Here is a 27,950-nt window from a genome sequence, read left to right on the forward strand (position 1 = left end):
CGACGGTGTGAGAAAAAGGGTCCTACGTTTTATGTCACGTCTGTAAAGGGACGCAACTCACGTTCCCTCGGTTGATTGGACGTACCAACAGTGGAACAGTTCAGAATGACATCATCTGATGAAGAAGTTATCACGCGAATGTGTTTTGGGGTGGTAAATATCCTGTATAAGGAATAAACGCAATGTATTAAACTCGCTAAATAAAAAATCTGTTTCTAATACAGGTTATCCGAAAACTCACTCGCGTGAAAAGCCCTACATATTGTCGATGGTACCTACGATTTCAACAACTAATTTTCCACTGCATTTTATTGTGAAAAGAACTCATATTACCAAGATCGTCTTGGGTCCTTACTTGCATATTTCCATAAATCTTTGTGATCTGGGCCACATTCCGATCTAACATATTAGTGACTCGGGGTCGAGTGGTCAGGCTCGCTGACTTGGTTGATGCATGTCATCGATCCCAATTGCGTGGATCGATGATCATGTTGTTAATCACTGGATTGTCTGGTCCAGACTCGATTACTTACAGACCGCCGTCGTATAGCTGGAATATTGCTGAGTCCAGCGTTAAAAAACAAACAAACAAACCATTATTTACTTACATGAATACAGAGATACTAAAAGACCTAACTGTGGCTAACTGCATCGCCACCAGGAGGAGGTAAAGCTGAAAATGTGTTGGTCAACAACAAATTAACCACAATTAGAATATCTTCGCTGTATGGAAGTACTCGTGCATATCGGGGTATACAAGGCCGTAGTTAACTGTTTTTGACGGGGGGGGGGGGGGGGGGGGGGGGGGGCAAATAAGATTATTCATTTCTTATTCAAGTTAACTTTCACAAGGACAAATGTTTTCTATAACGCACGGGCGTTTTCATGCTGAAACTCGTGGTTGCGGGGACGTGCCAAATGAGGTATGGCGTGTGGTCTCAAGACTTGATTAATGTACCGAGCTGCTGTGACACCATTGCCTCTCCCTGGACCGATGTTCTGGAAGACCAGGGCCGACCCTCTAAGACCAATTCCACCCCACACCATGATGCTCGGACCACCCCACGAGCCTCTCTCAACAACACAAGCATCCGAATAACGTTCCCCACGGCGTCTCCAGACTCTCTCTCTACCATCTGCTGTTGAGATACAGTAACGGCCCTCGTCTGAGAAGAGGACACTTCTCCACTGCTGGTGGCGCCAATGCTGGTGTTGTGTTGCCCACTGAAGACGGTCCCGGCGATGACGTGGTGTCAGAATGGGTCCTCGGTGTGGCCTGTGACAGTGGAGGTGTCTGCTCGTCAATCGTCGACGCACGGTGTCCGCACTAATGTGTCGCTGGTGTGTCCCCATGGTCTGTCGAGCAGTTTTGGCAGCAGTCACAAAGCAATCTTGTAGACGCTGTCGCACAATCTGACGATCCTGACTTCAGGGGGTGACCCTTGGTCTTCCACTACGTGGTCGGTCATCTGTAGTGTTGGTGGTCTGGTACCGTTGCTGGACTTGAAATGCATTCGCTACTTGCCGGTCAATCTTGGCATGTGGTAGCAATTCAATAACAAATGAATGTTATCCGATCTGGGTGGATTTTTATAGGGCAAGAAATGGGGGAACGCATGTGCATTTCAATTTGCACGCAAGTCACGTGCATCGGGTTACCATGGCCGTTGCCGTGATGCGTTTGGGCGATCGGTTTTATTTTCATCTGCTTTTGGTTTTTTTATCATCAAATTTCATTTTTCCGGACAAGATAAAGTTAAATTTTAGAAACTTTAACAAAAATTACCCAGTTATTTAAATGACAACTGTTCATGTAATGTTACTTGGGGTGACGTTTCTTTTGCGGTTCAGTATACATTGCTCACTGAATGTGTATTGTATTGGTGGCATGTTCATCACCAGTATTTCAGTCGGTTGACTGGGTTCGTTCTTAAAAGCAATGGAAGAATACCTGACGTCACGCATGTATGTGGATAGGCATGAATGTGAACGAGCGTGTCCAGACGGCAGTGAAACCCCAGTGGTTGCAGTATGTACTTGTGTGTATAGAATCACATGGAAGTCTTCTTCCACTCACTTACAATAATGGATATAAAATGATTTAAATTTGTCCTTGACATGTGATCTGCCAAACGACGCTTTTTGTGCCACCATTAAGCGTGTAAACAGAAAGTATGTCGTGCCTGTACATTTGTCACATCGTTCGTCACAGGTGTTTAGCAATGCTTGGAACATTATTTCAGTAATATAACTGCGTGTCGGGTATTGTGAGGAGAACGTTGGATGTGTTGCAGGCATTATTGCACAACTTCATGAAATCCAAGAACACAGGCTTGGTACTTCCAAACTGAAGATCTTTTAAGGACGATACCGAAATTCGAAGCAAGCCAGCAGAGATTGACAGTGCCGGGACTTGAACTGCCTGGCTGTCAGTGCCCCGATATTAGTGTGTCAACATGTGTATTAGGGAACATGGCAACATTTACTTAAAATACAACTTATAAAATAATAATGTTCTAAGGGTGTTATTATCAAGGTGATAACAATGAGGTATACATGTGACGTCTCGGAATCCTTCGCCATTGTTGGGCTATTGCAACAGACAATTCACCCGGCTGTGGCGATTCAATACAGGACTACACGAAGCGTGTCCAACCCGATTTCCAAACAATTCGTTCAATACATACACACACACACACACATTAAACCTGAGCCATACTCATTCACCCTGTACAAAATCAATTTAACAGATCGATCTGTGCGAGGAGGAACGTATCGAGTGTCTGTGTGTAGCAGGTTGCATATCGCTGTGATTGCCTACTGGGGAGTTTAATACTATTTACAAAATACAGTGCGAGCTGCTGGGGATAATAACTATGAGTTACTACTGGGACACTTTAAATATTGAAATGTTAGGGTAATAATAGTGATATGTGTAATTTACAGTCACAAACTGTCAACAAAGCAGTTTGGTATTTGTATGCAGAGTCAACAGAAGTCACACTTGTTTATTTTCAAACAGCGGACTTATGCAGCAGAATATATTAATTCAAGCATGTAAGTTAACAAGGTTTATTATTATTATTATTATTATAATTTACAGATTAAAATAGAAAATGCAGCAAAGAGGGTTTGGGTGATCCTGGCAATAGTATTATTGCTATTATTTTTATTTTTATTATTAATGTTTTTATGTTTCTGCATTTTTTGGAATGATTGTCACCAACATCATTAAAATCGTCATTATTATGAATCTTCTATTTAATGTTTGTGTCTATACTATCGTCATTATAATAAATTTAGTTGTTTTTTTCTCTGTCATCAGCGTCATCATTATTGTCATTCATATTCATATACAGTCCGCCGCCAACTCACACTCGCGTCCATACAGTCCGCCGCCAACTCACACTCGCGTCCTTGAGACTTTGTTTTCTATCACAGACAGCTGACCGCCTAATTAGAAGTATTGAGCTGGAGGACATCGATAAGTCTACCTGTAATGTACTAGTGGTTTGGTAGCGAGGCAACCAGTGTTGTTTACACTCTACAGCCACGCTTCACCGATCTCGTATCACAATACTGACACACGCAGAACAGACAAGACTGTGAAGGGAATATATAAGAACAAGGTAAGGATGACATTGTCTCACCTGGTTAATATGGAACTGTCTCTGCTCTCGTGGAGTATTAACGTATCTACCAGTCTCAATGTGGAGAGTGTGGGAGCTACAGCGAAACTGGGCTAGTGCAACACGAAATTTGTTAATAGTGATAGCAGACAAATACAACTCTAGACTAAATGAATTTTTGAAAAGTGTACAATGGAACATTTTAGAACTATTTGCTAAAGACCAATGCCAATCCTGTTCGTAAGCAAATTTTAACCGATCTTCACATTCGGAAATAAATGATTCGGGGCAAATAACATATTCGTTCTCCCATATATATCCAAATCCAAGGCTGTATAAAAGAGTTTTGATTTTTGTAGCCCAATTAGTTTTACCATGTGTGGCTAGCTGAAATAACATATCATAATTTTTCTTAGGATATCGTGAATTTGGGAGGGACATAAGTTTACACCAATATTTTATACAGCGTTTATACGCAGAAATGTACAGTGGGTATCTTCCACACTCTCCTCGCACAACATGATTGGGAGTAGACGTTTTAACACCTAGCAGACGTTTACAAGCAAGTACATGGATACTTTCTATCTCTTTACAGTTTTCAAAACTCCACATTTCAGCCCCATATAACATAATTGGAGCAATTTTAGTATCGAATATTTTTTAAAATAGTTTCAGTGGAATAGGTTTAAGTGATGAAAGGGATTTTAGAACCGAGAACAATACCCGTTTAGCCAGTAATGAAGCATTGTAAGTTTGTTTCGACCATGATAAATTCTTTGAAAATACAACTCCCAAATATTTGTACGATGATACACATTCCAACTGACAACCACTGAAATACCATTTCTCAGATCTAGAAAGTACTCCACTATTCTTAAAAACTACTATTTTCGATTTATCAAGATTTACCTTTAGGAGTATATCATTTGATATACTACCCTCCCCAGTATATCAAATGGTCTCTAAGGGATCATGAAATATATATGTTAATACCAAGTATGAGAACAGATACAAACATCCTATGTCGTTGAACGTCACGCCAACACTTCCCATAGGTTGCATGCGCCACATGCAGTTGCGCAGCACACGTGCGTTTGGTGTCATTCTTGATTTTGAAAATTTTAAGGAAGGTCGATTATTCTCTTTGGACCATTATTTCTGTCAATCTTACTGATGTTGGTTATCATTAAGTTGTGATCTACTTGATTTCATTCATTGTTTGTGGATAAACAAGCGATGTCGCGTCTTTAACGCGGGAGCGTCTACGAGCTACTAGCATGCTGGAAACTGGCAGACGTCAGCTTGTAGTGGCCACTACGTTTAATGTTTCACAGTCTGTGATCAACAGACAATGGAACATGTACCAAGAGACCTACAATGTTGACTATCGCCCCGTTCAGGGCGTCCCAGGTAAACGACAAGAGTACAGGATCGATTTATCCAAAAACCAGGCTCTACGACATCTAGCTCAAACGGCGTATCAAATTGCTGCTAGCTTTCATCAGACTACTGGAGTACCGATCAGACGATTAGAAATCGTCTACATGCAGCTCATCTCCATGCTCGACGGCCACGTGTTGTGCCGCCCCTTACAAATCGTCATATTGCGTAGGTACACCGTTACGCTGTGTACGTTTCCAGTTTGGAGTGATGAAAATGGCGGAAAAACGGGATTAGCGTTTGGCTGAATATTGGCCAGGAACCCGTTTATACCTGTGTAACAATGACCTTTCTGGATACCTTACAGTGAACATGACTTTAGATGTAGGCAATGATCAGCATAACGGTGTACCTAATTCAATACCTAATGCAATACTAGTACTTGATGGGTTAAAAGGACGTTACCATGACTTACCCTTTTCGCGAACAACTGGTGTCATCACTGATTTTAAATGATCCATCCATATCATTTCCACCCTGTTTTGCTTTTTACGGTCAATAGAATCTGTATCGATGGATAATCGACACTGATTATTCTGTGGCGTTGACGTTATATAAGTAATCAAATAACCCACCTGAAAGTGATGAATCTATGACATGTATGTTCAATATTAGTGAACGATTCAGCTGTATTTTAAGCCTGATATCGGAAAAAGTATCCTGTAAAAGTATGCAGACATTTGAACCAGTTGAGTTCGATACATGCTAATGAATATATGTGGGCAATGTAGTACAATATTTAATTTGGCATGTACCTATCAAACGTTCCGATCACAGAAAGCACGGACATTGCCCTGTTAACACATTTAGTCAACATACAAATCTATGATAACAAATATGGAACAAGGGCGCTGAGAAAAATGTCCAGTGAATTCTACTTACTTATTGACTAACAGCGACCAGAATTTCCGTAAACAGCCAATTTCCTAGAAGGTGTGTCCTTTTGAGATTTGAACGTCCAAGTACGTGTCAGGTTCGCCGTTTTGAGATGATTGCAAATCAGTGGGTTAGGTATATATTGGCATTGTAACGTTGTTAATGTAAATTGTTTCATGACGGACAAAATGTAAAAGTTTATAGCATGTACTCAATGAAGAAGGGATGTTTCCTCACTTTGCCAGTGTAAAATAATATTTGTTTAGTTTATTTACCTGTCAATTACTTTTTCGTAGTCTTGTGTAAATAAACTTAAAATGCCACTTAAAAATCATTAAACGTTATCTTTCACCTGTATTGCTTATCTAATTTACTTGTTGTTTTGTAAAATGTATTCAGCAGCTATCAATGGGATCGCAAAATGACAAAGAAACGAGCATTTGTTAAAGTGTAGTAAAACATACAATCTTAGTAAATATACTATTGCAGCTTGTAAATTATGAGAAGAAGATTCTTTGAAAAATGGATAGTAATCTCCAGTAACTGATTGGTGGTACTAGTCTACGATAGGCCACCTATACTAGTCTAATTAGCATATATTTACTAACTGGTTAGTAAAATCTCCTGACAAGTTAGTGTCTGAGTGGACAGTGAAATTCACTTAGTAAGTATGTTAACTTCACTAGCTGTTTCTGCAGTGATGATAAAGTCACGTATTACCTGTGAAGTATGACATGATTTTGCTGATATACCGTCTTTTTTGTCCTTTAATTTGCTCAACGAGATGTAATGCTATATGTGTGTTGTCTGATATACACTTGGCCCGGGTGAACGGGTGACAACGAGTGATGCTTTACCTTGTGTTCGAATCCCAGATTCGCCCTGTGTATGGTTCTCATGTGTGCTACCTTTTCCCTCCCACATTAGCTGACACGCCGCGATATAACCGAAATGCTGTTAAAGTCGCCTCATTTACCCATGTTTTCAACTATCGCTGACATTGCGAGTAACATTACGAATTAATATGCGCATGCGTGACAGCGTGCGCACACACCCTTTTATGTTCATGTCAATATACGGTCAATAGCGTACTGAGGGGTTGTTTGACATAATTAAGAGTATTCCATTAAGGATGGAGTTTATGATCTAAGACGAATGGAAGAGTTCGTCGCATCAGCTGCAATGAATAATGGGGACATCGATTCTTGCAGAAGTTGGTGTCGTCTCCTAGGTTTGGATAACACTCACAGAGATACAGACACACTGACGCACACCATAGATATCACAGCTTAGCTCAAGTCCTTCCTGACAATCAAACATCACATCATCAGTCTCATTCTGCGGTCATCTTGGCCACCCAGTCAGTAGCTAATGTCCACCAGTATCACATGCTTAATTCAGAGCCCCGTGAAGATCCGGGCTAGAATAGGTCTCTAGCAACCCATACATGCCGTAAGAGGCGACTATGCATGTCGCAAGAGGCGAATAGCGGGATCGAGTGGCCAGGCTCGCTGACTTGGTTGATGAATGTCATCGTATCCCAGTTGCGTGGATCGTTGCTCATGACATCAATCACTGGATTGTCTTGTCCAGATTCGATAATTACAAACCGCCGTCATATAGCTGGAATATTGCTGAGTGCGGTGTTAAACAACAAACAAACATAGCTGTGGTTATCTGTGTGAGCATATTTATGTGGCTGCCTGTGGTTAATGCGGCTATCTTAGGGCAATGCCTGACAGTAACTGTAGATCATTTCATGAAGATGGAAGGATGTTAGGGACCAACCAGTTGATAGTCTAGCATTTAATGTTTGTCTGAAAAATTGTTCGTTGGGCGCTTGTTGCGGGGCGTTATCATGCATTCAGCTGTTTACGAAAGGCACACCCCTACTGTTTCCTGACGCATCAACGGTCAACCTTTGCCAGTCGACTATCACGTGTTTTGTCCACTACATTACCAGTGTAGCGTGCACTGCCCCAGATCCACCTATGTTGTTAGCTGAGCTGAATCAACACTATATATCTAGATTAATTGAGAAAGTATCGCTGTAGTTCCCGCTATTCTGTATCACAGCTAACATCTGATATTGACGTCAGTCCCACAGCATGTGATAATGTGCCCACGTAGGAATGAACCATCATTATTCACAACAGGCGGCTAGTGCGTCTCAGGTTCCAATTAGTGTATACCCTTATGTCCCTCAATGTACGACTGTTATAGAGGGATACGCTTGTATACTTCTATCTACAGTGTTACCTGATATTTCCTTCGTGACTGAATGTCATGTCAATCTGCCGGTTTCTGATGAAGCACGTGGTCAACTGAGGGTTGGGTTATACATTGTGAGCCTCACATAGAAAGACTTGACCCGAAGGCATTAAAATTATTTAGTTTTTAACATAATCCACTTCCACATTGATACACTAGTGCCAACGATGTCGGAGGGAATTTATCGTAGACGTCATACTCTTGGTTGTCCAAACAGGTCTCCACACCTGCTATGACGTCATCGTTCGAGTCGAAATGGGTTCTGGTCAGATCTTTCTTCATGTTTGAGAACAGATAGAAATCTGACGGCGACAGATCAGGAGAATAAGTGCCGAAGGAGTTCAGTTAGTGGAAGCTACGGCACTGACTGATTTGTGCATTGGCGCATTGTCTTGAAGGAAGATATCACCTTTTTCAGGTGCCTCAGACGTGCACCATAATAAGCACCGTTTATTGTCTGGCCTTGTGGGATATAGTCCACCTGTCAACCTCGGTATCCCAGAACACGGATGCGAACCCTATTCAGATGAGGGGACATTCTTTGCCTCCTTTGGTGGTGATGATGCAACATAGTTCCACTGATCTCATTGTTGTTTGGACTCTGGAAGTGGTGAACCCACTTTGAGGCTCAGCTTCAAACAGAGCTAAATTGTCACGTGACATGTTATGCCTGGTGCGTTTTTTATCAGATATCAGAGGTTTTGGAACCTATCTAGCTGATATTTTCTTCATTGCCAGTTTCTGTGATAATGGAATGAATGCATTCTCTCCAGAGAAATGCTTACTGAACCATCAATGCGATGTCCAGTCAGTCATCATCACAGTGTGGATTCTCTGGATCATTTCTGGTGTTCCAGGACGTCAAGGCTTTTCCTGCCACACTAAAACTCTGCTGTCCACCTCCTTACAGTGGCATAGGAAGGGGCATCCTTCCCTAGTATTGAACTTATATTTCATTGATGGCGATTTTGGTGTTAATCCATGTCTCTGTGGGTACTTGATCACTGTACGTTCCTCAAGTTCCATTATTCCAAGTCACAGACCTGTGCGTATTTACTGACTTGTCACCGACTCAGGTTTTGTGGATATACCTCTATGACATCATGTGATGTCCGCAACAAAAGGATTTCACTATAACGCAATTCGTCCTATGTGAGGCTCAGAACTCAATCAACTCTCGTATCTGTCTGTAAACCGTGCACATCGTCCACTGTTAAATCCAAAACAAAAAGAAAATGTAACACTGTCATTCCAGATTCTGCTGGTTGGATTGCCAGATTCGATGCCTGATTATGATCCTCGGTCTGTTAGCACCAAACCCGTGCTCGTTGCAGTCACCAAATTGGTAAGCGGCTGTTGCATGCAGCACTTGAGTTTTTACTCCAACATTAAGCTGACACTCGTGATAAAGCGGCTCTGAAGCCTTTCTACTCACAAAATAATGAACAATTCTGGGGTTGTGGTGGTAGTGGTAGTGGTGGTGGTGGTGGCGAGGGCGTGTGTGTGTGTTTATGTGTGTGTCTATGGTGTGTTGTACCCTCCAGTTTTCTACATACAGTGGAAATACACAACATACACAACGGAACAGCGTTAATGTTGAATGCCAATTGCTGATCCCTTCAGCTTGGCGAGTGGACGGGATTAATCCGTTCGCGAACAAAGTTTCTTCGCCTTTGTGCCTGAGCGCGTTAAGGGACGATCATGTAGCCTTGACCCTTTGGCGATAATTAAACGTACCACAACAACATAATTACACAAGACACGTGAACGGGTATTTGCACCTGTATGCCTAACTAACAGAACTGATCGATAGGGCTCCCGCACCTTGTCATACATATTCTATCACTACCGCTTTGCATCTAGGAAACGAACTTGCTTTGTGGCTACAGTTACGCTTGACCAATCGGTCTTACGCCACCATATCAAAGGACATCAATCAGCGGTATCTCGGAACACGGTATGAATTAATATTGTCCATTATTTTTTCTCTTTAAAGCTGTTCAAATTTAGGAACTTAATGAATTGTGTCAAGTTATTAAGAAATTTGTAAACAAAAATATTAAATCCTTTGGGAATACTTTATCATATCGCTCTTACATGACATCACTGCAAAAAAGATTCAGAATCCTGTGACTTTGGCGAATATACTTCAGTCTGTTTTTGCTTCTCATACACATGCAGGGACACCTCGTCAATCCGGACATATTTAATCCAGACACCCGCCTTCCTGGACGCATACACTGTATATGACATATTTTCCTATGGCTCGTTAAGCAGGAAATATGTTTCTCCGGGATATTTCTCTATAACGATACTATCGGGTTGAACGGGGCTCGCTTGCCGCCCTGTTTGGTTCTGAAATATAGGTAATGAAGGATCTGGTCTCGCGATGGCCTTAGTGCCTTAGAACGATGGCCTTAGAACGTTATATTTATCTAAATTTTAATTAATTCTTTATTTATAACATTATTTATTAGACAATGTTACGAAGCTACTTTCGATGTGGGTTACGAAATATGTCAATTTTCGCGTTACGAACTCGTTTGGGTTACGAAATTACTGTGGTCAGGCTCGCTGACTTGGTTGATGCATGTCATCGTATCCAAATTCATGGATCGATGCTCATGATGTCAATCACTGGATGGTCTGGTCCAGACTCGATTATTTACAGACCGCCATCATATAGGTGTAATATTGCTGAGTGCGGCGTTGAACAAGCGAAAAGAACATACCTGTGTGAGCACATACCCTTGTCTATCTGTGTGAGCACATACCTGTGGCTGTGTGTGTGAGCACATACCCTTGGTTATCTGTGTGAACACATACCTGCGGCTACCTGTGTGAGGTGTGGATGTCTGTGTGTGCACATACCTGTGGTTGTGTGTGTGAGCACATACCTGTGGCTGTGTGTGTGAGCACATACCCTTGGTTATCTGTGTGAACACATACCTGCGGCTACCTGTGTGAGGTGTGGATGTCTGTGTGTGCACATACCTGTGGTTGTGTGTGTGTGCACATGACTGTGGTTGTGTGTGTGCACATACCTGTGGCTGTCTGTGTGTGCACATACCTGTGGTTGTGTATGTGCACATACCTGTGGATGTCTGTGTGTGCACATACCTGTGGCTGTCTGTGTGTGCACATACCTGTGGTTGTGTGTGTGTGCACATACCAGTGGCTGTCTGTGTGTGCACATACCTGTGGCTGTCTGTGTGTGCACACACCTGTGGCTGTCTGTGTCTGCACATACCTGTGGCTGTCTGTGTGTGCACATACCTGTGGCTGTCTGGGTGTGCACATACCTGTGGCTGTCTGTGTGTGCATGTGGCTGTCTGTGTGTGCATGTGGCTGTCTGTGTGTGCACATACCTGTGGTTGTGTGTGTGCACATACCTGTGGCTGTCTGTGCACATACCTGCGGCTACCTGTGTGAGGTGTGGATGTCTGTGTGTTCACATACCTGTTGCTGTCTGTGTGCACATACCTGTGGCTGTGTGTGTGCACATACCTGTGGCTGTCTCTGTGTGCTTATACCTGTAGTTGTCTGTGTGCACATACCTGTGGCTGTCTGTGTGTGCACATACCTGTGGCTGTGTGTGTGTGCACATACCTGTGGCTTTCTGTGTGTGCATGTGGCTGTCTGTGTGTGCACATACTTGTGGTTGTGTGTGTGCACATACCTGTTGGTGTGTGTGTGCACATACCTGTGGCTGTCTGTGTGTGCATGTGGCTGTCTGTGTGTGCACATACTTGTGGTTGTGTGTGTGCACATACCTGTTGGTGTGTGTGTGCACATACCTGTGGTTGTGTGTGTGCACATACCTGTGGCTGTCTGTGTGTGCACATACCTGTGGTTGTGTGTGTGCACATACCTGTGCATGTCTGTGTGTGCACATACCAGTGGCTGTCTGTGTGTGCACATACCTGTGACTGTCTGTGTGTGCACATACCTGTGGTTGTGTGTGTGTGCACATACCTGTGGCTGTCTGTGTGTGCACATACCTGTGGCTGTCTGTGTGTGCACATACCTGTGGTTGTGTGTGTGTGCACATACCTGTGGCTGTCTGTGTATGCACATACCTGTGGCTGTCTGTGTGTGCACATACCTGTGGCTGTCTGTGTGTGCATGTGTCTGTCTGTGTGTGCACATACCTGTGGTTTATGTGTGTGCACATACCTGTGGCTGTCTCTGTGTGCACATACCTGTGGCTGTCTGAGTGTGCATGTGGCTGTCTGTGTGTGCACATACCTGTGGCTATTCGTGTGAGCTCATACCTGTGGTTATCCGTGTAAGCACATACCTGTGATTGGTTATCTGTGTGAGCACATGCGGTTATTTTTTGTGTGTACAAATTTCTGTCGATGTTCGCCCAATGTCTGTGGTTATTGGGTTCGCAGAATCCAGGGATTGTCGTAAAGTCTTGAAAATAGTGTTTGACACCTGCTTATATCACATTCACCTGTAATGCTTAATGCTGGATCATCTACCATGTCAAACTGACTCATGCACGTGGCTGAATAAAGTATCCAATCGTGGTACTGTACTAATAAGGGCTCTTTCAAATTGTTGAAAGCCATTCAAAGAAAGGCTGTCAGGTATAGAATGGAGGCGGTTTTATAAGGATAGCGTGTCCTGTGTGATTGGCTAGCAACATACCTCGGGAGATCTCGCAGGCCGAATTATGGGCCTTTGTTCAGAAAACTGTTTGAATGGCATTCTAGAAGTAGGTGAGTAAGTAAGAAAACGTACAACTTTGTGGATAACAACTTCTTGGTTATTGCACATAGCGGCGTTTCGATGTAGATTCTTACAACGTTATCAAGCTGGAGTGACAACAATCAAGTGATGAGAGTTACTGTATATATGCATGACATGTTATCCCGTTGGTCGTCTCCTACGACAAGCATGCACACCTTCTACAGCACTCATGAGTTGCTGAAGACCTATTCTACCCCGGATGTTCACGAATTTTACTTATTGTAGTCAGTGGTAAACATCACACGAATCACCACATAAGGTGAAGATCCGTGAAAGGTGACTGTGCTTGTCGTAAGAGGTGACTAGCGGGATCGGGTGGTCAGGCTCGCTGACTTGGTTGAAGCATGTCATCGTATCCCAATTGCGTGGATCGATTCTCATGATGTGAATCACTGGATTGTCTGGTCAAGACTCGATTATTTACAGACCACCTCCATATAGCTGGAACATTGCTAAGTGCGGAGATAAACAACAAACAAACAAATAAAAAATAGGCTAGGTGAAATGGGGTTTAACGTGGACTTGGTTGAAAAACACAGTTGCCTGATTTTGAACCCGAGTATTTCAGCTCTGTGCCCGTGCTCGTGATAAACAGACAAGACGATATTTACAATATCTTTGTCAAATTAGGGGAAAGAATATTTAGACAAGTGTTAGGTATCCCCATGGAAACTATGTGTTCCCCTCCTAGCAGCTGTTTCTCTTTGCATACTAGTGGGATTTGTTGACTACATTAGTTAAATGAAAGAAAGGAACGTTGCCAAATGTTAAACCTCAGATGTACAGATGACTTCATTTCTTTCATCATTGCCTAGATAAATACATATCTTCCTCTACCTCATTTACCTACCAATGGAATCGGGGGCACGGGTGGCCCAGTCGTCTAAGGCGCCGCGATTCGCTGTGTTGAGTTGCGTCCCTTGGGCACGCCAGAAACCTATGATTTTGGTTCGAATCCCCAATTATGTTTCTAGGTTTGTCAGCACCATACCCGTGCTCGTGGGTTTCACCGAAGTGGTAAACGTCTGAGACCTGCATCACTTAGGGCTTTCCTCCCACATTAAGCTGACACGCTGTGATATAACTGTTAAAAGCGGCGTTAAACCAAACTCACTCACTCACTACCAATGGAATCCTAGAAGGGACATTGTCGGCTTTGGTTTATTTTCACACTCTTTGCTTGTTTTTGCAAGGTCGACAACGTGACAATGTCCCTTCTATCTATCTATCTATCTATCTATCTATCTATCTATCTATCTATCTATCTATCTATCTATCTATCTATCTATCTATCTATCTATCTATCATGTCGAACAATATACAATCAGCTCAGGCTTATGTTGTCTATATTTCCGAGCTGTTTAAGTACTTAAGGGCATGCACGTATTATTCCCATTACATATAGAGACACGTTATATGGATCGGGTGTTAAGGCTTGGTGACTTGATTAACAACGTTGGACTTTGCTCATGACATTGATCACTGGATTGTCTGGCTCAGACTTGAGTGTTGTCAGGTCACCGACCTATGACAGGAGTACTGCTGGGTGCGGCGTTTGGCAACAAACAAACAGTTCCCTTTTTATGAAGACTTTGTGAGTGGCGGGTACTACCGATAGACCAGGACAGGCTTACCCTTTCCGCGAACGCCCATGTCATCACTGATTTTCAGAGAGCCATTCATATACCTTCTATCGGTAGTTTGCCTGGGACACCCGATGGAATCTGTTTCGAAAGATAATCGAGACTGATTATACTCGGGCGTTGATGTTTTGAATTTACACAAGATAACGATTTTGTTGTAAGCTGAATAGTTCAGCTCAAGCCTAAAGTGTCTTTGTTTATGTTCAGTTGTTGTTTTTCAGACACGATGTCTGCACAACCAACTCCTCCACCCTCCTACGAGCAGGTCTTATTAGAGAGCCAGGGTGATGCCAATATGGAAATATTCACAGTGCAAAACCCCAGTAAGATTTCTTTTATGTTTAATTATTTTCAATATTTCTGTTTTCCTTTCCGTGTGTATTCGAGAACAAAGTACTTACAAACTATGATATAATACAAATGCAGGTAGAGGGAAAACGATGACTAAATGAGATTTAACTGGGTAATTCCTTCTGCTGAAAGAATGAAACTATAAACTGTCTGCCCAAAGAAACTGTACCATAGATTTAAATCACTTTAGTTTATAAACCACAAAAGAAAGATGCATGAAGTAAAAGTATTGAAAATCAACATTTAAAATGACAGACATACAGTATCCGATATCATGACAGTTGCCCGAATTGAGAAGGGGTAGCAAAAACAAGCTTTCAACGTAATGGACACTCACATCTAAAATAGTTCAATGACGCGTAACATTAATAGCGTGTATGACCTCCCCCTGCTGCAAGAGACGCAAAAACTTTCCGGCGTCAGCCGTCACGTGGGATTCTTGGAGGGTTCAGTTCTTGTTGACGGCTGCTATCGAACACGACGATCCATTACGTCCCAGAGGTGTTCTGTGGGGGACATGCCTGGGGAGAGTTCAGGCCACGGCAACCCATTGACGTTGTTGGCTGCAAGAAAGTTCTGTACGATTCGCGCTGTATTGGGTCTGGCGTTGTCATGCAGATAAAGGACACCATGATGCAGCTGGTGTAGAAATGGTAGGACAATCGGACGAAGAACGTCATCAGTGTAACACTGAGCTGTCAATTTTCTGTTAACGATGACCAGTGGTTTTCTCTAGTGCCCACACATTCCTTCCCACACAACAACGCCCCCTCCACATACGGCACGACCTCCTGAACGCATCATGCCGCCGTTCGTTCTCATTTTCGGCGGTAAACACGATGTCTTCCATCAGCTCTGAACAGACAGAACCATCTTTCATCAGTGAGGACGACCCTCTGCCAGTCACGTCGCTGCCAACCACGTACAGTCCGGGCCATCTGTAACGACGATGTTTTGCTGTCAATAACTGTCCTCTGGTAGGTCTGCGGCTCTAATTCCTTGAGCCCTGAGTCGCCTGGCCACTGTCTGTCGACTTTCCATATTACCTAAGGCATTCGTCGAATATGACGTCACTGTCAGGAATCGATTCCGAAGATGCAAAATAAGCAAGTACCAGTCTTCATTGGGCGTAGTTACCCTGGGTCTTGGCCTGCCGTATGCACCGGTCTGTCTGTAACGTTGCATCAGGTTAGTTAGAGCAACAAGGGAGCAACCAAAAATTCTGGCAATGTGGGCATGGGTGGCCCCAATTTGTATCATACCCAGGATCTGCTCGCGTTGTTTGGGTGTCAGTCGTCAGTGTGAGTGTCTGACCCACACTCCTTGTCATATATATATATGCCCTCATTGCACGTGCATTGAACTTGCGTTTTTAAAATTTTGCAATTTCACTTTTCACTTTCTTTTTGCCATCCGTCATAAAACTACGATATATGAAGCTACATGAAATAAACTATTGATAATTAAAAGAATGTGTTAATAAAAAAATATAAATAAAGTTGAACCCTGTAAATATGGAAACCTCGCTTTCTGCGCGATTGCGATTTCTACACTGAAATATCCGAATCATTCAAGTGAATCAAGTAACGTATAGCAGATATATCTTTCTCGATAGAACTGACATTGAAAGAACACTCAATAAAACAGGTATGTACCTCACGGTTCTGATGTCGGAGAGGGACTTTTGCAAGCAGCTGTAATCCCTTCTCTCGCATTTCTTCTAGTCTGTTCTCTGCAAATATTGCTCTGGCATTACAAAGGCAGTACAAGTATCACATGCAGTATACAGTATTTCAAGTGATATACAGTATACCACATGCAGTAATATACAGTGGACCGCTAGCAGAGTGCACTGGGCAGTAGCTCACATTACCTCCCCCTCTCCCTCAAGCAAACCCCTCGTGGGGGAGTGACCAGGTCACAGGTCAGGTGTGCACTGGTCAACTGTTTCACTGATGGCTAGTGAGGGGTGCTGGAGGCCAGCCATACATACTCTTGGAGTTATGGGACTGCAACTTGATACTGATGTCTTATAAGACCAAGAGTAAGATCATCCGGACGACTACTGCACGAGAGGCATGTGGGTTGTGGACGAGATACTACTAGGCATAGCTGTATTACCTTATATAGAATAGTATGACTGTTAGAAAGTGCATCTTGACCGATACGAGCTGGCAGTTGAGAACACGACACAGCCAGTGAAGCTCCCATGCACAATAAAACGTTGTGGACCCGCAGACGGACTTCTGTTGTACATTGAAGAAGTATCGCCGTGAACAACAACCCATTTCTACGGCGGATATATGTACCAAAAAACGAACTCTATAATAATAGCATGTTCTATATTATCCTTACATTGAAGCAGATGTTTGCGTTATCCTGTACATTCTGTGTTTCCGGAGTCACAGACCTGGACTACAATGCCTACACAGCAGATGATCAAGGGCCGCCCCTACCCCGAGAAGCCTTTGTAGCATCATCATCAGCACAACCAGCTCCGTCCTTACCTCGAAAGGGCACACCACCAGTTTCAACGGCCAACACTCCAGCCTTAACCCTTCAGCCAGTATCCCTAGCACCAGCACCGGCACAGGCACCAGCACCAGCACCAGCACCAGCACCAGCACCAGCACCGACAGCAGCAGCAGCAGCAGCACCAGCAGCACCAGCGCCGAAGCCAGCGCCAAAGCCAAAGCCAGCAAGAACATCGACAGTTGCGCCCGATCCTTCTTTGAAAGGCTTCAAATGCAAGGAAGACCGAAGAACCTTGATTAGAAAGGTTTGTTATCTGTATGTCAAGATGCACGTGTGTGATTATATAAACATATTGTATTATTGCATGGTAGCTAAATATATTACGTTAAAATGGCAAGGAAATACACGGACGTTGTTTCAGAAAATTAATAATTGGAAAAGGTTGGATGATTATCGCATCCAGTGAAGAACCGGTATGGAATTGGTCTTCGACAACCCATGCTTGTCGTACGAGGCGACTAACGAGATCTGGTTGATACATGTCATCGTATCCCGATTGCGTAGATCGATGCTCATGATGTCAATTTATCAATTGTTTCATCCTGATTCGATTATTTACAGACCGCCCTTGAATATTGCTGAGTGCGGGGTTAAACAACAATCAATCAATCATTCAACAATACTTATGGTAGCTGATCTCTGGTGAACTCTAAATAACACCACAACATTCTCCCCAGTGCCTACGAGACAGATTGGCTTCTTTGTATAGCTACAGCATACCGCCTTATAATGGTAGTTGAACTTATGGACCAATACTACCAATACATTTTCAGCTTTACCTCCTCATGGCGGCGATGCAGTTAGCCACGGTTGGATCTGTCAGTATCTTCGTTTTCATGTAAGTAAACAATGCATTCTTTAGGGAAATAACAAAATATAATTTAGTGCAAAATTTAGTGTTCAAATCTTTAGTACCATCAAACATAATTTGATTTATCCGCCCTTGAACAAGCGGAATGGATATAGGCAGATCATTGTAGGGATGAAGATTGCACCTGAAATATAACACGGCACGGCATTCAGCGATGTATACAGCTGTTGGAGATTTCACTGCATTATGTAAATCATTATGACAAATTTAAATCGTTCGGATGGTCAATGTGTCTAAAGAGTTGTGTCCCTTAGCTATGCAGAATCAACCGCGCTCACACCCGGGGAATGATGTCCAGCTCAATGTTGGGTTTTGTGTTTTTGCAGCACGCCGATCAAACACTGGATGAAGAAGGACGGGCTGCCTCTGTTATACGCTTCTATGTAAGTGTACTGACTGTCAACATACGTACAATCAGCTCTTTATAGCCGTTTCAAGGAACCCGGGTATTCGTGAGCAGCCATAATTGGTTGCGTTTGTATACAACATAATTTAAGGTATATTATCAAATTTTAAAACCTTGGCTTGGAGTTCGTCGCGCATGGAGGTGTGGTGTTTCCAGTCCTTTTAGCCACTGGAGGGAGAAAAATCTAACTAAATTATTCGTTCTTATATACCCCTCAGTCGGTATCATTTCGCTATAACCAAAATCAATTATTCACACGAAATGTAATTTTATTTGTCTTCAATAATTGGAACTGGCTACGTTTATCCGACTTAGTCTTGTCCGGAGTGGAGAGTACTATCAGTAATGGTGTCTTTAGTTGCCGTATACGGTGTCATATTAGAAAACAAATATTGGGTCAATCTCACTTTGAGGCATAATAATGTCAAATACACTCTCCAAAAAGAAACGCACAGGTAGCTTTTTAGTAAATTTATTGTACCTAATAAAGTCGATATATTTAATTTGATATCATAGATACAAATATGAAACTTTGGAACTCGATAGTCAGATGCTGTCGTACAAAGGCACTGAAAACTGCTCATTGTCATGCCATATAAGGCCACAAGATGGCGTTGAACTCAGTATCTCGTGTGACCGCTCCGGGTAGCAATCACGGCTCTGCATCTCCTCGGCACTGACTGGATAAGTGTACGAATTCTGTCCCGCGGAATTCTGCGCCATTCTGCTTGTAACGCGTTGGCCAGTTGTGGGAGTGTCTGCGGTGTGTTCTAACGTTGACGTACACGTCGATCGAGTTCATCCCAGAGGAGTTCGATTGGGTTGAGATCTGGAGACCTCGATATCCAGGACAAGACGTTGATGTTGGCATTATGGGGTAGTCTACCGTGACACGAGCTGTGTGCGATGGAGCGTTGTCCTGTTGAAACAGCTCCCTCTTGGAAGAAGGTGAGGTTGAAGAATTTGATTCGTGCAGCGATGTGCTGTCAAATGCCCCTGAACCACAACCAAGTCAGATCTCTTGGTGTAGGATATGACAGCCTGGTCCGATACCCTTCTAAAACCAGGGAAGCGTCCTGTAGTCTCCGAAGCTGTGGCATTGCGATGACGTAGGTGGAATAGTCGAATGTAGCGATCCTGTGCAGGGATAGTAACTCTTGGTCGGCCAGTTCTCGGGCGGTCTGTGGTGGAATTGAACTGTATGTATCGGTCAAGGCGACAAATGGTGCTGTGGTGGACGTTGAAGTGACGTGCAACAGAAGACTGCGATTCCCCTCTTTGGAAACGTCCTGTGGCGATGTTCCGATTGGCAGCGCTTAGTCTCGGCATTTTCGAACTTGAAAAATATTGACAATTGAATGACAAATTATTGGCTTATGCATGCCTTTTTATAGCCACTACAACGAGTTACGAATGTCATAACTGCACGTGCATTTTGCTTTACTGTTTTCCTCCATGATATTTTTGAACTAGTGTGAAAACTAGTTTTGCCGTTTAAGACATCGCAAATCGACAATGGCTGCGTTTTGACGCACTGTTTGTCGAATATCAGGCCACGAACATTTCCCAAAAACATATACTCACACGCAAAAGAAACGCAAGTGGTTTTAAGCAAATAGGTAACAAACACGGAACCATAAATTGATACGAGTTTTAGCATGTAGTGAAGCCTGAAGGTGTTAACAGTATTTTTGGTTGCATTTTGGAAGCCCCGAGTAAAAACGCAACATATAAAACGAATCGCCAAAACGCACCATTTCAATGAATATGTGGGTATCATGCACCCATTTCTCCCGAAATCGAAAATGCACGAACTGTCACGAACTGTAGTGGGTATAAAACTGTGGCCGATACTTGGACCTACCACTCCTTGGTCAACAATGCCACGCCTAACTCAAATTCAGAGAAACCAGGCTGTGGGACGTTTGGAAGCTGGAGAGTCTGTCCAAGATGTCATTTCAACGTTAACATAACCACAATTTACCGTCTCCTGCATCGATACAATGCTACACAGACCACAGATGACCTTCCTCGGAGCGGTCGTCAAAGGTTCACCACACCTCGACAAGATCGGCAGATTACCCGTCAACACCAGCGACATCCGTTCCTAACTGCAAGTGAAAGTGCTCGACAGACCATAGGAACACATAATCGACACATTAGCCGGGACACTGTGATCCCACGTCTCCGTTCCAACAACCTCAGATGTCGCCGACCAGCTCGTCGTCCTGTCCTCCAACCACGGCATCGACAAGCACGACTTCAGTGGGCACAGGGTCATCGCAATTGGCGTCATCGTGAGTAGAGGTGTGTCATCTTCTCTGATGAAAGTCGCTTTTGTGTCTCCCATGCAGACGGAAGAGTCAGAATTTGGCGGCGTCTAGGTGATCGTTTCGCTGACAGAAACGTTGTGGAAAGGGATCCATGGGGTGGACCTAGCGTCATGATATGGGCAGGGATTGGACTTAATGCGAGATTTTGATCCATGTGCTTTCTGAATATTGGTCAAGGTCGGGGACACGGCGTCACTGCTCAGTGGTATATCGACCAAGTGATCAGACCCCACGTTGTTCCATTTTTTGCACAACGTCAACAACACATTTTCCAGCAGGACAACGCTCGTCCCCATGTTGCCAGAGCTACCATGGCCTTCCTACAACAACACAACATCCGTGTTCTACCGTGGCCAGCCCTCAGCCCTGATCTGAACCCCATCCAACACTTGTGGGATGAGGTTCAAAGGCGCCTGCACAATGTGCGCCCAGTCCCTACAACTGCCGATGAACTACGCACAGCTGCTCTGGATGTGTGCAGGAGGATCCCTAGGGCCTCCACAAATCGTCTGATCCACTCAATGTACAGATGTGTGGCAGTGTATACTGCATACTCGACTTGCGTTTCTTTTGCGTGTGAGTATATATCCAATTCATATACCGGATGTTTTGTGTAGTCAGGTTCAATGAACTACATACTACCTGTGCGTTTCATTTTTTGAAGAGTGTAAATGTAGTTGCTGGCATATATTGTAAGGTCATGTCAGTTAGATCGCATGCCCATTAAACATCATATGACAGATATTCCACCATTTGTTTTGCAGTGGGACATTTGTGTGGTGCTTTTTTGTGCTGGCTGTTATCCTCCCCAGCAAGTAAGTACATCTGGATGCAATGTTCTGTATGGCCCGAGTCATCTTCCCGCGGCAACAGTGTCTACTAGACTGTGTCAAAGTCGGCTTGCCCTTGCCATTTGAAGCCTACTTTTCTTGGCTCGAACGTGTAGAACACGAGTTGTGTCCCTTGTGATGAAAAGCGATCTCCAATCAGATCCCTCTTGTTATTTCGAATGGCTTCACAAAGATGACGTCCTGGTCAGTCTGATAACGAAAAAACATGAGATTTCATACCTGAGTGACAAACAAAATGACTAGTTACCACAGTAGAGCTATTAAATTGCTACTACCGCATGTGGCTCTTACAATAACGGAGGCATACAGAATAATGAGACAGTATCAAGTAACATAACACATCGTGGGTCGTCTAAAATAGCATTGCATTTCATTCACTGCGATGAGCGTTCATAGTTTGATTTGAAAAAACAAAACAATGACGTTTGCACACACACATTTAAAAACATAAAGTTCACTGCAAACTTTGAATCGCTTCGAAAACAGTTGCCTTGGTTTCATTTTTGGAATAATTTCGGCGCAAATTCGATGACTGTGGCCATAGCAGCGACCACGTTTTCGGAACACGGATATTGATTTTGTCGGCGTGGCAGATTCACACACCCAAACCCACACCCAAACCCACACCCAAACCCAAACCCAAACCCAAACCCAAACCAAAACCCACACCCACACCCACACTCACACCCACACCCACACCCACAATATAGTATACTTTAAAATGAAATGATTTTGTTGTCTTGGAAGGTGGGGCTAAGATCCGGTTTCAACCTACTTTCAATGCTAATATTGAAGAAGCACAATACTTCATGCATGTTTGTCTTGTTTGACAGGAAGAAAGTTAACGGGAACAGCATTCGCTTTGTCATATTTGTAAGTATCTTAAGTAGACTACAATTATGTCTCGAATCTAGTCATATTTACCTTGTCTTAGAGAGAACTGAAAAGAGGATTGGGTGGTCATAATGGCGGCTGGGATGACCAATTCCTGCATTTAGAATAAATCTGTAGACATATTTGCTGTTGAGGCGCGAACTCTTCATTCAGTTACTTGTGATTTACGGCAATACTTCACACTGTGGCTGTGCGTCGTCTACAAGTCAGGCCACATACCTAGCCACAGATGTCTTGTATGTTATGCGTTAAAAATGAAAAATAGATTGGAGGTTGCAATGGATGCCGGGATGTCTCGATCGTGTCTCGTTGAAAATCATGTTAAATGCTGGCTGTGATATTGACTTGTGCATCGTCGAACCTCGATGCCTCGGCTAGGTTATTTACAATGCTTATAAACAGTGAGTGTGTTGGGTTTTAACGCCGCTTTAATTTTATAGGAATTACATGTAAAGACGTGTTAGCACCATGCATTGCTGTAGCTGCTGTGTTTCAGACGATCTCCTACGCCTTGCTTATTGGAGCTGTGTCTGGGTAAGGTTGGGCTTATTTGTTTGTTTGTTTGTTTGTTTAACGCCGCACTCAGCAATATCCCATATGACGGCGGTTTGTAATAATCGAGTCCGGACCACAAAATCCAGTGATTGTCATCATGGACATCGATCTACGCAGTTGGGATACGATGACATGCATCAACCAAGTCAGTGAACGTGAAAACCCGATCCCGTTAGTCGCCTCTAACGACAAGCATGGTCTCCTCTTACAGCAAGCATGGGTTGGTGAAGACGTATTCTAACCCGGATCTTCACGGGGCCCTTGGGCTTATTGTTCGTGACATTTTCATATTTTTAATTGTTAAATTATACAAACTAACATTACGATCTAATTGGCCTCTACCCGCCAGTGGTATCCATATATCGTTATTGGCAACTGTCATGTGATCGACGTGATCACTACCAGTCAACAGTGTTATCCGTGTATATATCGTTAATGGCCTCTAGCATTTGAGCATCAGGGGTAGAATAGGTCTTTAGCAACGCATGTTTGCTGCAAGAAGCGACTATGCTTGTCGTAAGAGGCGACTAACGGGATCGGGTGGTCAGGTTCGCTGACTTGGTTGAAGCATGTCATCGATCCCAATTGCGCGGATCGATGCTCATGATGTGAATCACTGGATTGTCTGGTCCAGATTCGATTATTTACAGACCGCCATCATATAGTTGAAATATTGCTGTGTGTTAGAGAACAACCAAACAAAAAAATGTAGCATTTGATCTGATTGGCCTCTGTCAGGCAACACCGTTATCCACGAGCTGTTAATACAAATAACATGCAACGTCAACAGTGTTAAACATATATCGTTCAATGAAAATGTTCAAGAGGCGCATGGATGTTATATTTTGCGGTTTAGTCAAAATCTACTGCTAGTTAGAACATGATTACTTTACTGGAAAAACCCGTCTTGTTTCACATTCCTTTGGAAAAGTTTGCAGTCAATGGGCGTTGAACACGTGAAAACCGATCAATGCTGTATTTCACTCCAGTGTAACGAATTTCTTTCTTCGAGATAAGCAATGTTCAGTTTTATTGTTTTCAATTCCAGACATTTTGCAACCTACATTCTGCTGGCAGCTGCTGTTGTCATTGGACTTACATTCTTGGCTGCTGCCATTATTTCCATAAAGGTAGGGACTATCACTGGAAGAAAAACTGTCTTTCAAAACTTTAATTTGAAAGATAATGGAATGGGCTAACTTTCTAACCTTACAATTCACGGAGTCACCGCAATTCAGACATTAACTATTGATTAGGCAATATAGAAAGTAAATTTCATTATTAAAATGATTGTAAAGTTTCGATGTAGATTCTAAAAACATTATTAAAACTGTTAGAATATGAAGGCGGTTACTTAAAGCCATAATTCATGTATAAAGATGTCTTTTGCAAAATCAACACGGACTAAATTGACTTTAACGACCTATTGTAATCAATGAAAGGTGCATGAAGATCTTGGTCATGTTATTAGCACTTTTCAAAATCTGTCTTCTTATTAATGTAATATACCCGTCATGTTTAAGTCTGACATCAACATGAAGAAGGGATTGATCATTGTCTCCGTCGTGGTGCCGTTCCTCGTTGGCCTGACCTGCATCGGCTCGTACTTCGCCTTTGGAGTCGATGAGGTGAGCTCAACTGAAGGCCTTAGTGAAGGCCTCAGTGAAGGCCTTAGTGAAGGCCTCTACCACACATCGTGCTATCTATGTCAAACAACCCAAGCAAAGAAGATATTATTTGGAGTCTTTGAAGTCTTTCAAAGTTTAAAAAGATTTAAGTCATTCATTCAAGACCTTCTTTAAGATATTCAGTATCACAATATGTCCAGTTCTGCTCCATGGATCAGAGGTATAGAGTTTCTACGAATCTCATATGCCAAATATCTTATAAACGCAGGGAATTAAAACGATTCAATTACATATCAAACGGTAAGCTTTTATGTGGACACCCGTCACAAACACTAAGTCATGTCTCTGAACAAACGCGGGAACGTATGGAAAAAACACGGGATCAAAATTGGGAATTGCATTGCACATGTTTGGTCACTGGCACATTTTCCGTTCCGTAAGTACTTTGTTCTTTGTCTTTTAAACACATACTTGTTTGTATAGACTTCTGATGTATATGGGCCGGGGGCCTTTGTAAAATAAAGTATTGAATTGAAAAATACTTATTTTATATAATAATGACTGGTTATATATTCAGCTCCGAGACTGTGGCTTTGGCGGACTTATTGCATTGGGCGTCAGTGAGGTAGGTGTCTTGTGAGATGGGGCGAAGGAAGTGATAAGCGGAAATGCATATGTGAATTGCCCAGTGAAAGCAGAAATGAAAACACGAATTTTTTATATGTTATGGAGAAAAGACAGAAATGTTGATGTATAAGTGTGCAGAATACAGTGATGTTTAACATTGTGGTGGTCGTATTTATTCTACATAGTTTCCGGGGTGGTGGGGTAGCCTACTGGTTCGCTCTTCTCGCCGAAGACCCGGGTTCGATTCCCCACACGGGTACAATGTGTGAAGCCCATTTCTTGTGTCCCCCGCCGTGATATTGCTAAAGGCGGCGTAAAACTACACTCACTAACTCACTAAATAGTTTCTATACATATTATGTGTTTACTAACAACGATTGAGGATGTTTTGCCTGAACAAAAACGCCGATTTTTTCATGAGTTGTAAGTACACTAACAGTGTTATAAAAAATAACTAAGTTATTTTCAGTGCTAAAACAACCAATCTTGATGTGTCCTAAATATACATGTAAATATAACACAGGTTCTGAATGTATTGTGAGTCCCAGGTCCCCCGACGCCATGTGATTAAAAATACTGCGAATATTAAAACATGGTAAAAAATACGTGAACTGTTACACGATAATAATAATCAGTGATGCAATATGTTCTCTTTCAGCTGATGACGGCATGCATTCAGCTGATGTTATCTAAAGACAACCACGGTTTCACCAAAGAGAGCCCCTGTCTGGCTTTCTTCAATCTGTTCTCACATATCCGGGATGTTGTGATTATGTGCATCCATAAGATTCTGTGTTGCGCATTGTAACCTGCGGGATGGATGTGGTTTAGAGTTATAGATCCCGTATCCATCATGGCAACGACGCGAACCGCCGTCATCTTAACATAAACATATTTTCTATTTTTCGCCATACAGGTTGTAAATGTGCACACAGTTAAAGTACCATGGAAAAAATGGTGTGCAGTTAGTTTGGATTTGGTACGATGGTAGAATATTAATTGTAACTTTTGTTAGTTCGATTTCACTCGATCACGAACGGAATATAGAGTTCAGCTGAATGTACAATTTCGAAATGGACAATAAGTTTAAGAAGCACCAAAGTTAAGCATGCAACATAATATTATAAACACGTTGCGATACGTCGGTGATGAGACGCTGTAGGACGATGATGCTCTATGTGGCCTTAGCTTGACTAAAGAAAACCAAAATGACTGCTACACACCACGAGTGAACAGTGTCACTCGTAACGGGGATTGGTATTATCCCCCAAGTGAACACTATTAAGTAAAAACATGGACCTATCCTCAGTGTTTGATATAGCCCTTAAACGTTCTACGGACTTATCACATTTCCAAATTTGACGCTTCAGTCACAAGAATGATGTCCGATACAAATCCGTATTTTGACTAGTATCATATGTTCCCGTGTGTTTTCATGTGAACAGTTGACTTGTCTTTGCATGTGTTTGTTACATGTGCCTCCGGTGGGACAGGTTACGCTCACCTTTCGGCCAACACCTGGTATCATCACTATTTGATAGTGATTCATAAACACGTGCTTTTGATATCGTTTTTGTTATTTATTGAAATTCGTCCACGGAATTCCCCGGAAAAATAAAATTTAAAAATCACTCTTATTTAGTTGACAGATGCTCATGATAAAGTGGGAATAGCTAATCAAACAGTAACACTAGTGAAACTATATTTTGCCTGTAGAGCACATGCAGCACACAATCCTCGCGGTACACGTATTGGGCTATAAAAGTACGCCACGTGTTTAATGGCGATCTCGCATTAGACGTCGCACTGCAAATTCACCGTGACATTACTGTGAGTAACAATATTTGAGACCCAACAGAAGAAAATGGACCTTATGGCTGCTTTGATACATTTGTTCTGCAGTAATTACATACACAGTTATAATCTGAAAACGGGACTTTGCACAAAATGAGTCCAAATGTTTGATACTATGTCTCTCTGTAATTAATATGAAATGAAGATTATGAATTGTGTGTTTGTGGTCATAAGATTCTGCAGTTTTAAAACATAATGAGAAGTTAAGAAGTCCCTTATTTCATGGTGGGTCACATTTCATCAATATGTGACATTAACTATCCCAACTAGCCATGTCACATGTTTTTACTGTGAAATGAGGAGTACGGGTGGCCCAGTCGTCTAAGGCGCTGCGATTCGCTGTGCAGAGTTGCGTCCCTTAGGCACGCCTGAAATCCAGGTTCGCCCCGATTATGTTTCTAGGTTTGTCAGCACCATACCCGTGCTCG

At 42.7% G+C, this 27,950-nt stretch overlaps 1 protein-coding gene across 5 annotated transcripts; it reads left to right on the plus strand.

The window, feature by feature from the left end:
* Positions 1-3,368: 3,368 nt before the first annotated feature.
* On the plus strand, positions 3,369-27,950 carry LOC124144552. Of its 5 annotated transcripts, none has more exons than XM_046514011.2 (12): positions 3,369-3,629; positions 14,839-14,940; positions 17,368-17,747; positions 18,277-18,341; positions 18,701-18,757; positions 21,878-21,928; positions 22,798-22,837; positions 23,355-23,392; positions 24,462-24,543; positions 24,937-25,041; positions 25,619-25,666; positions 26,327-27,950. In XM_046514011.2, the coding sequence occupies exons 2-12, from the start codon at positions 14,844-14,846 to the stop codon at positions 26,474-26,476; spliced, it is 1,113 nt and encodes a 370-aa protein (XP_046369967.2). In that variant the 5' UTR covers positions 3,369-3,629; positions 14,839-14,843; the 3' UTR covers positions 26,477-27,950. The 5 variants fall into 5 exon arrangements, with proteins under 5 accessions (XP_046369967.2, XP_046369969.2, XP_046369971.2 ...); XM_046514013.2 differs by having other exon boundaries at positions 17,371-17,747; XM_046514015.2 differs by having other exon boundaries at positions 17,377-17,747.

This window comes from Haliotis rufescens, unplaced genomic scaffold (assembly GCF_023055435.1).
Source record: "Haliotis rufescens isolate VD_foot unplaced genomic scaffold, xgHalRufe1.0.p SCAF_11, whole genome shotgun sequence".
Lineage (NCBI taxonomy): Eukaryota > Metazoa > Mollusca > Gastropoda > Lepetellida > Haliotidae > Haliotis > Haliotis rufescens.

Excerpts from the sequence above, each read along its gene's own strand:
- LOC124144552 (XM_046514011.2), top strand. The coding sequence starts at position 14,844 with ATGTCTGCACAACCAACTCCTCCACCCTCCTACGAGCAGGTCTTATTA. Across the intron at positions 21,929-22,797 it reads GCTGTTATCCTCCCCAGCAA|GAAGAAAGTTAACGGGAACA; the intron begins GTAAGTACATCT and ends CTTGTTTGACAG. Across the intron at positions 23,393-24,461 it reads CTTATTGGAGCTGTGTCTGG|ACATTTTGCAACCTACATTC; the intron begins GTAAGGTTGGGC and ends TTTCAATTCCAG.